Source organism: Emydura macquarii, unplaced genomic scaffold (genome assembly GCF_026122565.2).
Source record: "Emydura macquarii macquarii isolate MOO-44397 ecotype Brisbane River unplaced genomic scaffold, CSIRO-AGI_Emac_v2 contig_2768, whole genome shotgun sequence".
NCBI lineage: Eukaryota > Metazoa > Chordata > Testudines > Chelidae > Emydura > Emydura macquarii.
This window is the reverse complement of record NW_027132905.1, coordinates 28,174,175-28,186,588: the sequence shown is the minus strand read 5'-3', so window position 1 is coordinate 28,186,588 and position 12,414 is coordinate 28,174,175. Positions and strand designations below refer to the sequence as shown.

The 12,414-nt window shown below is 50.8% G+C and overlaps 1 protein-coding gene across 4 annotated transcripts in view; it reads right to left on the bottom strand.

Moving 5' to 3' along the window:
- CTNNA1 (catenin alpha 1) overlaps positions 1 to 12,414 on the bottom strand; it is a 200,290-nt gene that overhangs the window by 158,976 nt on the left and 28,900 nt on the right. For all 4 annotated transcript variants that reach the window (XM_067566787.1, XM_067566788.1, XM_067566789.1 and 1 more), the window contains exon 3: positions 8,703 to 8,898. In XM_067566787.1, coding sequence (XP_067422888.1) covers positions 8,703 to 8,898 — 196 coding nt within the window. The remainder of the gene's footprint in view (positions 1 to 8,702; positions 8,899 to 12,414) is intronic.

Below are 12,414 nucleotides of genomic sequence, written 5' to 3'. Positions count from 1 at the left end.
CTCAATAAGGCTGTTGTGACTTTTGTCCTTCGGGCCAACCTGGGGCTCACTGCGCCACAGGCTGAGACACTTTGTGGGGGCATCAGCTCACCCAACGACTGTCCTCCTGGCAGACCCCGAGCCATCCTCATAGGTCAGAGGCCCTAGACCGGCAGTGCCGTGTACATCCTCGGTCCCGGGTACCCTTCCGTGCCAGGGACCGCCCTCAATGCCTCTGACCTGGAGGACGATGAGGACTGCCTCCGTCGCCACGAGTGGTGCTGATGAATGGGGGTGTGCTCTGAAGAGCTAGAAGGTATCAGAGCATTGTCTCAGTACCGATGATTTCCGCTGCCGCTTGCCTTGCGGTCCTGCAAACACCTTCAGTGATGGAGGTTGGCGCCACTCTGATCTCCTCGGTGCCGAGCCAGACTCCGGTAACCTGGTTCCACGTTGCGGATGGCACAGTGCTGGGTCTTCCTCTGGCGACCGGGCTCCGTGCCATCTCGGTGCGGGCGAACTCCTTGGTGCTGGGTCCTCCGATGGCGACCGGGGTTCTGTGCTGTCTAGGTACGGGCAAACTCCTCGGTGTCAGGGATCTGGAACGGGAGCTGTCCGAGCACCGCCTGGCAGACCTCAACCGGTGCGGCCTTCTAGCATGCACTGCCTCTGGTGACAGGGATCGACGTCAGCGCTGAGAGGGAGACTCCACGTCCTGTGCCGGAGCAGACTGCCTCGACAACGCCAACCTGGAGCAACTCCTGGGGGAGCGGCTCTGCTCTACCCTTGGAGATCTTCCTCCCCGTACCAGGGATCTCCATCACCATTCGGGGGGGGATCCAACACAGGTTTCCCCCGTGATACCGGCCCCTTCTCCCTCAGCGGGTGGGGGGGGACACAGAGGTGGCATAGGCAAGGCCAACAAGGCCCTTGCCGCTTGAAAAGCCTCCGGTGTCGATGGCGTCAGCAGGGGCACTCTCCCACTCCCAGGAGTCAGGGGAGGTTCCCTGACCAGAGATGCAGGCACCGGAGAAAGTCTTGAAAGGCTGAGTTCGGTGCATCTCTGTACTCGACCCTGCCCTTAACAACGGCACAGGGGACTATCTGCGCTCTGCGTGCTGCTTTTTCCTCTTCAGTGCCAGCGATGTTGCGTGGTGCTGCGAGGGCGGTGCCAATGGTGCGCTCTGTACCGAGGTCACGCTTGCTACCGAAGTGGAGCGGGTCGGCTCGGACACCAGGCAGAGCGCTGCCTCCATCAACAGGGCTTTCAACCAGATTTCTCGGTCCTTTTGAGTCCTCTGTTTGAAAGCCCTGCAGATCTTGCACTTCTTTTTTGTGGGCTTCCCCCAAGCACTTAAGACAGCAGTCGTTGGGTCACTGAGCAGGAAGGCCTTCCCGCAGGAGACACACTGCTTGAATCCCAGCAACTGGGGCATAGCCCGGCCACTCTAAGTCCCCACAGGGACTTGCCTTATCTCTAACTACTCTTAACAACACTTAACTAAAATAATTTAAAATATCAAACAAGTCCAAACAAGTGGAATAGTACTTGCTGAGAGCAAGGCTAGTTCCAGCAACCATCACAGGCAGAAAGAAGGAACTGAGGGGAAAGGGGGGGACTGGCAGCACCTCATATACTGGGGCATGTGCACAGGGCTCCAGGGGGCGACGGAGCTGGCCCTACGGGATCTACTAATGGGAAAAAAGTTCCAGGTAACCATGCACGGAAGCATGCACACACCTATAGCGGAATGGACATAAGCAAGCACTCGAAGAAGAACCAAGGTTCCTGCACATTTTTGTTTAAGCCCAATACCACATTAAACCCCTTTTTTAGGTTATATTCTTATCGGACAGCCAGTCTGATAACAAGGTTACTTACCAGTAACTGTTGTTCTTCGAGATGTGTTGCTCATATCAATTCCAATATAGGTGTGTGCGCGCCCAGTGCACAGATTCCCGGAAACTTTTTCCCTAGCAAGCCCCGCAGGGCCAGCTCAGGCGCCCCCTGGAGTGCCGCGCTCATATCGCGGTATAAAGGGCGCTGCTGGCCCCGCGGGTCCCCAGTCCCTTCTTTCTGCCGACTCCGACAGTGGGGACGGGGGGTGGGTTTGGAATGGATATGAGCAACACATCTCGAAGAACAACAGTTACTGGTAAGTAACCTTGTTTTCTATCTTCGAGTGATTGCTCATATGCATTCCAATATAGGTGATTAATTAGCCATACCTTGGAGGTGGGTAGGAGTTATCGGTGACCTGCTCTTGACAGCACGGCTCTGCCGAACCCCGCATCCTCCCTGGCCTGCTCCACGATGGCGTAGTGCGACGTGAACGTATGGACCGACGACCAGGTCGCTGCCCTGCAGATGTCCTGCAGGGGAACCCGCTCCAGGAAGGCTGCGGAAGAGGCCTGGGCCCTAGTAGAGTGTGCTCTTAACGCACCTGGAAGGGGCACCCCTGCCTGCTCGTAACATGCTCTGATGCAGGCAGTAATCCAGTTGGAGATTCGCTGGGTGGAGACAGGAGAGCCTTTCATCCTGTCTGCCTCAGCCACGAACAGCTGTGTCGACTTCCGGAAGGGCTTGGTCCGCTCGATATAGTAGGCCAAGGCTCGCCTGACATCCAGCGAATGTCCCCTCCTTTCCTCCTCCGAACCGTGGGGTTTTGGAAAGAACACAGGAAGGAAAATGTCCTGATTACAGTGGAACTGAGACACCACCTTAGGCATAAAAGCCGGGTGAGGTCTCAGCCGAACCTTATCCTTGTAAAAAACTGTGTAGGGGGCTCCGAGGTCAACGCCCTTAGTTCGGAGACCCTCCTGGCCGAAGTGATGGCCACCAGGAAGGCTACCTTCCACGATAAAAGGAGAAGGGAGCATGTGGCCAGGGGCTCAAAGGGGTGTCCCATCAGTCTGTTGAGGACCAAGTTGAAGTCCCAGGGTGGCACCGGGTCCCACACCTGAGGGAAAGTCCTCTCCACCCCCTTAAGGAACCTCACCGACATGGGGTGAGAGAATAGGGACCGGCCTTCCATCGGTTGGTGGAAGACCGAAATGGCTGCTAGGTGTACCTTGAGGGAAGCCAAAGCCAGGCCTTGCAGTTTAAGCTGCAGTAAGTACTCCAGGATAGCCTGTATAGGTGAGAAGCTTGGATGTAACCCTCTCGATTCTGCCCACCCCGAGAACCTCCGCCACTTAGCTCTATACGTTACTTGAGTGGACGGTTTCCTGCTGCCCAGAAGGACCTGCTGTACCTGTATGGAACAGGCCCTCTCTCCCTCCGTCAGCCACAGAGTCTCCAGGCAGTGAGGTGGAGGGAGTCCAGGTCGGGGTGCAACAATCTCCCGTGGTCCTGGGAGATCAGGTCGCATCGTCTGGGTAGCGGAATCGGTTCGGTGATGGAGAGGTCGAGCAGCATGCTGTACCAGTGCTGTCTCGGCCACGCTGGGGCGATCAGGATGATGTTTGCCCTGTCCCTCTTGATCTTGAAAAGGACTTGGGGCAGGAGCGGAATGGGGGGGAATGCATACATCAGGTCCCCTGTCCAGTCTATTAAGAAGGCATCGGACAGCGAGCCCGGCTCATGACCCCTGAGTGAACAGAACCTCGGGCATTTCCTGTTCCCGGCTGAAGCGAACAGGTCTAGGCGGGGAGTACCCCACCTTTGGAAGATTAAAGCCACTATGTCCTGGTGTAAGGACCATTCGTGGCGGGGAGAAAATGATCTACTGAGGCGGTCCGCCTCGCTGTTCCGTACCCCAGGGAGGTGAGAGGCAGATAAGTGAAAATCGTGCCTCACCGCAAAATCCCACAGGCGAATAGCTTCCTGGCAGAGAGCCGAGGAACGTGCCCCCCCCCGCCTGTTCACGTAGAACATGGCTGCCGTATTGTCCGTGAGGACTTGGACTACCCTGCCCTTCAGGAACTGAAGGAAGGCCTTGCAGGCCAACCGGACCGCTCTGAGCTCGCGTATGTTGATGTGCAGAGCTCTCTCCTCCGGTGACCAAAGCCCTTGGGTACCCCGATTGCGACAGATGTGGGCTCCCCATCCCATATCGGATGCGTCTGTGATGAGCGTCACAGATGGAATAAACTCTCTGAAGGGAACGCCCATCATCACTTCCCTTGGGTCCCTCCACCAAGTGAGGGATGACAGCACCTGTGGGGGAACCATGACCACTGTAGTTAGAGAATGCCTGTACGGTACATACACCGAAGCTAACCACGTCTGGAGAGGTCTAAGCCTCAATCGTGCCAGCCTCACTACGTACGTAGAAGCTGCCATATGTCCCAACAGCTGCAGGCAATGCCTGGCTGTCGTCGTGGGGGACCGGTGGAGATTAGATATAATAGCCGCCATTGCCTCAAACCTCGTTTGAGGGAGGAAGGCTCTGGCTTGTACCGCATCCAACTTAGCTCCAATAAACTCTATACATTGTACCAGAGTGAGTGTGGACTTTTGCTCATTAATAAGCAACCCAAGTCTGGTGCATAACTCGCGTGTGAGGAGCAGACTATGGCTCACATGAGACCTCGACTTCCCCCTGATTAACCAATCATCTAAATAAGGGAAGATTTGAACACCGCTGCAGCGCAGGTGGGCTACCACCACAGCCATGCATTTAGTAAAAACTCTGGGTGCTGAGGAGAGCCCAAAGGGTAAGGACCGAAATTGGTAGTGTCGCCCAGCTACCATAAACCTTAAGAACCTCCTATGGGCAGGCAATATAGAAATGTGAAAGTATGCGTCCTTCAAATCTAGGGCGGCATACCAATCCCCCGGGTCGAGGACTGGAATGATCGTGGCGAGGGAGACCATACGAAACTTAATACGTCTAATATACTTATTTAGGCGACGTAGGTCCAGAATGGGTCTAAGGCCTCCCTTCGCCTTGGGGATTAAAAAATATCTGGAGTAAAATCCCCGACCTTCCTCGGCCACTGGGACTTCCTCCACCGCCCCTAACATGAGGAGCGACTCAATCTCCTGTACCAGGAGTTGAACCAGGGCAGGGTCCCCAATGGGGGACAGCCTAGGAGGGGCGTTGGGGGGGAAGGCCGTGAGTTGGAGGGTATACCCTTTGGCAATCACCTCTAGGACCCACCGGTCCGTAGTAATGGCTTCCCACTCTGTAAGAAAGGGGCGAAGCCTATCTGCAAACGGTCGGTCAAGATCCCGGGGAGAAGGAAGAGTACTACCCTCCTGCACTGGGTCAAAAACGTTTATTGGCATTACCCCCTTTAGATGGCCCCTGTTGGCCCCCCGCAGAGGACCCTTGTCGGCCTCCTCTGCTTGGACCACGGTAGCGCTCACGACCTCTCCTCTGCTGGGCGGGTCGAGAAGCCTGCCTGGGCGGGGGTGGTGGCTGCCTCTGGGCTTGTGGCCTGGACTGCCGTCTGGAGGCCTGGGGGGTATATAACCCGAGGGACTTCAGGGTGGCCCGAGAGTCCTTAAGCGCATGCAGCTTTTCGTCCGTCTTTTCTGAAAACAGACCCAGACCATCGAAAGGTAAGTCTTGTATGGCCTGTTGAACCTCCTGGGTGAGGCCAGACGCCTGCAGCCACGAGCAGCGGCGCATAACGACCGCCGAGGCCATCGCTCTACTAGTGGTGTCTGCCGCATCGCTAGCAGATTGTAGCGCCGCGGTTGCCACCGCGGCCCCCTCCTGGAGTATCGTGGAGAAGTCTGCCTCCTGCTCAGGAGGTAACTGGGATGCGAACCTTTGCATTGAGGCCCATAAATTTTTATTATATTTGCCGAAGAGGGCCTGGCGATTAGCTACTCAACTGCAGCGCCGCAGTAGAGTAGATCTTTCTCCCAAATAAGTCTAGCTTCCGGCCTTCCTTATCCTTGGGAGTGTTCCCCTGGTTCCCCTGGCGGTCTCTCTGGTTGGCCGCATCGACCACCAAAGAGCTTGGCGCGGGGTGGTTATAGAGGAACTCGAAGGGTTCTTTGGGAACGTAATATTTCCTCTCCACCCCCTTGGACGTGGAAGGTAGAGAGGAAGGAGTCTGCCAGAGATTTCTGGCAATCTTCATGACATTGTCATGCACCGGCAAGGTTACCCGTGATGGCCCCACAGAGCTCGAGGGCCCAAAGAGGGGGTCCTCCTCCTCGGACATGAGCTTGAACTCCATGCCCAAGTTCTCAGCAGCCCTTTTCAAAAGGTCCTGGTGGGCACGGAAATCAAACAGGGGGGCCCTGTGATCTCTGGACGCCGCCTCGTCTGGTGATGAGGAGGAAGAGAGGGGTAAGGGGCCAGTGGAGGGTCCCTCCCCTGGGTTCGAATCTTCCTCCGAACCCTGCCCTTGAGTCTTAGGGAGAGGGGGCATTGGTGGGGCCACTGCAGATTGTGTCGATAGGGAACCCTGGGGCATAGGGGCATTCCAGGGTCCCCAATATGGCCACTGCCAAGGCGCCTGGGCCCACCCAGGGGCTTGCAGGGTAGGCAGCTGCTGTCTCGCGGCCCTCTTGTCACCCGAGCCTCCCATAAGTCGCTTATTCTGCCGACGTGTGGATCAGTCCGAAGAGGATGATGTGGACCGGTGCCGACGCATGCGGTGCCGGCGATAAGAGGAGGTCGGGGATGATGACGATGTAGAGGACCTGCCCCGGCGGCGAGATGACTTGCGGTGCCGCTTACCCCCTCGAGATCGAGAGCGGTGCCTACGATGGCGACGCTGAGGGGACTCCATCCGCCCAGTCGTCGGTGCCGGGCCCATCGGTGCCGGCAGGGGCTCTTGAGCCGGATGCGAGCCGCTGACTCTTGACGCAGCCGACAGTGACCGGGATCGGTGCCGGGACGGGGTCTGCACTGGAGATTGCGAGCCCGAATTACGGTCCCTGCTCAGGTCAGAGCTGGACCTGCGGCGGCTCCGGCGATGAACTCGGGACCGCCCACGGTGCCGCGGTGCCGAGTCGCTCGACGACCTAGAGTCGGAGCTCGGAGGGGAGCTGACGCTCTCCACCCTCCTTGACCGTCTGGAAGGGGACCTGGATTGAGAGCGTCTCCAACCACCGGGACCACCCAGCGCGGGTTTGCCCCGAGACGCAGGTCCCTTGTCCCTCGGCCGAGGGGGGGACGGAGGTGTAGGCATGGCCATGAGGGCTCGTGCTGCAGTGAACGCCTCTGGCATCGACGTCCCTTGCAGGTGCACTCCCCCACCCCCAGGAGTCGGGGGAGGCAACCCGCGCGGAGACCCCGGGGCCGGAGTAATCTCCACGGCCCGTGGCTGGGGTGTCTCCGTACTCCCTCCGCCCTGCGGGGGCTGGGGGGAGTCTTTAGGTGCGGCCAGGGGCCGTGCCGTCTTCTTCGGCCCCTTCGAGATCCGCTGCGGTGTCGAGAGCGGTGCCGGTGGTGGGGCGCTCCGCACCGACGACACACTCGGTGCCGACGGTGACCGGGATGGCTCGGAAGCTGGTCGGAGCGCCGACTCCATTAGGATCGCCATTAGCCTCGCATCCCTTTCTTTTTGGGTCCGAGGCTTAAAGGATTTACAAATTCGGCATTTGTCTCGACGGTGTTGCTCACCAAGGCACCGGAGACAGCGGTCATGCGGGTCACTAACCGGGAAGGCTTTAGTACACAAGTCACAGTTTTTGAAGCCTGTAGAACCCGGCATGACTCCAAGAGAAAAAACCCCGTCCGGGGTTCTCACTTATCACTATAACTAACTAACTTATCTAACACTATAACAACTATTCAACTCTAAACTCTAAAGAACAGTAACAACAGCTAGGGAATGAGCTACTTGCACACAGCAAGAGGCGATAGTTCCAGCAACCGTCACAGGTGGAAAGAAGGAACTGGGGACCCGCGGGGCCAGCAGCGCCCTTTATACCGCGATATGAGCGCGGCACTCCAGGCGGCGCCTGAGCTGGCCCTGCGGGGCTTGCTAGGGAAAAAGGTTCCGGGAATCTGTGCACTGGGCGTGCACACACCTATATTGGAATGCATATGAGCACTCACTCGAAGATAGAACCAAAACTTCAAGCCATTTTCAAGTGATACTTAGTTATTAGTCAAATTCAGCCACAAACAAGTAAATGGTAAAAAAATTCCAACAACAGCCATTAATATCAGTTGACTAGGTACCACCTAACTGTAAAATGAAGTCTCATGAGGGAGGAAGTGAATCTTTTGAACAACAAAAATTTACCAACACCAGTTTTGTAGTTTTTGGTTTCAGAAGCTATACTTATACTCCCCTGGACTTTTTTTTTGTTTGTTTAAAAACAGTCTTGTGTTGTGAACCAACATTTCTTCAGTAAGAACTTTCAAAATTCAACTTGTCACCATTTATGCATTGTTTACTTTTAACGAAGTCTCTTAGCTTGGACATTGAAAGTCAGTTTCACTTTCTGGTTTTTAGTATGGCAATATTGGTTTTAAACATTCACCATGTTTAAAGAATTTTACTTCTTAAAAACTAAGCTTTTAGAGGAAAGCCTCTTTTAAAGAGTTTATTATTGGGGCAAAATTAAATTGAAATTGCCCTTTAAGCAACATAATCCATTTCTTTCTTCTGTAGAGTATTTTCTTGCGACATGTTCTGTTTAAACTACTATAGCAATAGGTCAACTAAGGAAAATTAAAAGGACGAAGTTTGGAAGCTAAATCCACGCAGATAAAATTATGGATGACAGAAAGAATAGTTAAGACTTGAAAGAAGTTCAGATGTAAATTATCAGATTAAAGTTATCACAAAAATACACCACCTACCTTGCTTGCGAACATCTTCCACAGCTGCCACTAGCTCCTCCTTAAGAAACTGACTCTCTTTTGCAATTTTGTCTCCCTTCTCCAAGAAATTCTCTGTTGCTTGTTCAACTGATGCAGCTAGAACATGGGCCTTCTTAGAACGTCCTCTTTTTTTGTTGGAAGGACCCTTGTTACTGGTATTAACCAGTGTTGTAACCTGAAAAAAGGGGTAATATATAGTTGAGATGTATACAGAATAATTATACATAACATGAAACAAGATACAAGTTTATCAACTTAATAGCTTGGATTTTCTATAGCATGTTTGAAATACCTATATTGACTTCAAGAAAGCAGTACTTAATTGACAGTAAATTCCCTTTTTAGCAGTTTTCATGGTTATTTAACCAAGAAGCATAGTGATATTGTAGTTAGACAAGTATGATAAACTTCAGATAAAGTGATTAGTGAGTTGTTTGGTTTCTTTTAGAAGCAGACAAAAAAGTTATTAAAAATTAGATGCATCTTTTTCTGTGCATCATTAAGCTGCAATTTCAGCAAGAGGCCAGGGCTATTTTGGATTTGGCTTCACATAAGAATCCAAGTTTGAAACAATTAGTTCAGGACAGTTAAGACTTCAGTCCTGCTAATCTTTTCAAATGTCTTAAAGTGACACATCTACGGAAAACTAGCAGCGCAGCCTTTCTTCAGTCTAAGATAAGGATGAGGGACTTTGCAAGCAAGGTAATTTTACAGCCAAATTAGATGGCTGCAACTTTTCAGTAAATTCTCATTTAGTCACTGTTCTGGGTGCAGCTGGTAACATGACCTATAAGTTTAAGGTTGACCGACAATTCCTAATTTAAGACTTTGTTTTCAGTTGCTTATAAAACTTCACCCTCCATTTGGGTTGAATTTTTCCATGATGAATGTCTGTCTCAGGCTAAAGTTTCTCAGTAAGTTCCAGCAAAAACAGGTCATTTCAGAGAACGAGATTGGGGGAAACATGTTATTTCACCCATCTTTTAAAAAAAAAAAAAAAAAAAAAAGGCATCCTTTTTACTTAGTAATTCTAGTGCCCCATGCTGTGAAGCAGAAATCTTAAATTTGGCTGAATTTGTCTCAGGTATGTGCCTTTTGCTTTGCCCCACACAAAATGTCCAAATCTGGCCAGTCTATGATGAACTGAGACAGATTTGGCAGCTAAATTCTCCAAAGAGAATGTTTGCACAGAACTTATTCCAGCCCAGGGAGTAGAGACTGAGGATTTTTTCTGTATTTATTGATCCTCATTTCTGCAGGCACCAGAAATGAGAGTAGGAAGTGGTCTTCCCTGTGCTCTCAATGCCTCCATTGCTTACACCCAGGTACTATGGAGGAGGAGGATGCACATTGAAATGCAGAGGGGACAACAGCTAGACTGGGGGTGAAGGAAACAGATATGAACAAGAAGTTTTGGAGGGAGAATACTGGGACTGGCTGGACAAGGAGACCGAAAGGAGCAATATGGGGAGATGGTGGAGAAATTGGGGCAGAGGAGGATCTATGACTTCTAGAGCACACGCATCTCTAGAACTTGGAAGAGAAACCAAGATTCCAAAGTTTCACCATTCCTCTATCATCAGCAAATATCTGCAAAACCCAGAGAGTCTCTGTGATACCTCTAGTAGTTGGTCCACAAAAAGGATGACAACCTAATATTGATATAATTTCCTCCATTAGATAAGTGCTATGGCTCTAAAAGTTCTAACTCCCATAGAATCACCAAATTTTAAAGAGATCAATAACTTGGATTTGTAAGACAGCCCCTTTCTTAATATGAAATGTAATCTTGCCAGCTAAGAAGCTGCCATTGCTTTAAGAGAAATAAGTATTGCTAGACACTGGCAGAAAGATACTCTTTGCTCAATAAAGCACATGTATCTGAGGCACAGCCACCTTGATGCAGACAATTGACGTTTTCTTGCCTATTATCAAGAAACAAGACAAATAGCGCTGTTTATCTTCAGCATCTGTGTTCCCTATATTATACTTTAGCAGCATTCTGAAACATGCTTAACATGGGGAATAAGTTCTGATTCTCTTTATACATAGGTAGTTTCAGTAAGCAGCTTCAAAATGTCAAAGTGAAGAGGCACAAGATCCACCATTTGTTCCAGCTTCTTAAATTTTTAATAAGTAGTTACCAAATTGATCTTAAAATGTATCTATCAGTTCCACTTCTTGATATGTAGCTTTACAACTATACAAAAGTATCTATACAAAAGTTGTTAGGCCATTCTTGACTTGATTTGGTGCACTAGCTAGTGGGTTTTTGGTTTTAATTTTTAGGATTTAAGTTCAGTTTTTGGCATAGTGTCGTAAGTATTCACTTATGACAATAGGTCACAGGAATCTTCCCATCTGCAGCTACACTTCTACGGCATACCTCCAGGATCAACACTGCACTCACTAACTCACTTTTCATAAGGGAACCTCCAGAACGTAGAGCACATTAATCTTCAGTGGCAGGACCTCTGAAGTAGATTCCACCAATGATAGGTCTCCCGTTGTGAAACAAATGGATGCTCTAGAAACTTCAAGCTCCTCGAAGGTCAATCCACTTGTCTATCACTGTATCCAGACGAGGTAAGAAACCCTCTGGGGTGATGACTGTCCTCTCTGGGGACAGTTTTCACCAACAGATAGTCTTAGTTCATGCATTGAATTCACTGCGAGAGGAAGTTTATTTTCTTCTGATTATTTTCCCTGTCACCCCACTTACAGCACCTGAAACTTCAGGTACAGGCTGCTGCAGTACCTCATGAGGAAAAGTTATGTTGAACTCAATGCCTTGGGGGAAAAAAAGTTTATTCTTTTGACATTGTCAATTAAACTTCCCTGAACTTGAATTTGCAAGGATACAGAACTAAACAGTAGGAAACCCAACTGCCTTCTTACAGCTTTGGAGATGGAAAATAATCATAGAATATTAGAGTTGGAAGGGATCTCAGGAGGTCATCTAGTCCAACCCCCTGCTCAAAGCAGGACTAACCTCAGCTATATCATCCCAGCCAGGGCTTTGTCACGCCTCAGCTTAAAAACCTCTAAAGATGGAGACTCCACCACCTCCCTAGGTAACCCATTCCAGTGCTTCACCACCCTCCTAGTGAAAAACTTTGTCCTAATGTCCAACCTAGACCTCCCGCCCTGCAACTTGAGACCGTTGCTCCTTGTTCTGTCATCTGCCACCACCGAGAACAGCCTAGCCCCATTCTCCCTGGAAATCCCTGGTAAATTTCTTCAAGAAGTAGAGTCTACTTCCTGCCAATGAATGATGGGGTTTTCAACTTTGGAGGCAGAATCTGAAAAATTGCAGGATCTGCAGACCTCAATGAAGAAAGTTTTCAGCTCTTTCGAACTTCAACATCCTGTACAAACTGGCAAAATTATTTAAGTTCCATAATCTATGACAACTGGGCTAGATGCCACTAATTCTTTCTCCAGTACACTTTCAGAGGCCTACATGAGAAACCCTCTGCTGCAAGTCTTCAGAGTGCCCCAACTACTGGGGGTCTCCACCATGTAGGCCTTACAAGGTACACACCAGCCCTCTTCATCTCACATTAATACACTTTATTAGGTGATTAGTCACACACAAAGCAAAGTCTTTAGCAGCTGCACACTACACAAGTTTAGCAGACCCTTTACACTTATAAGCATGCAATCATCAAAAAGTTCTGTGTCAAATGAA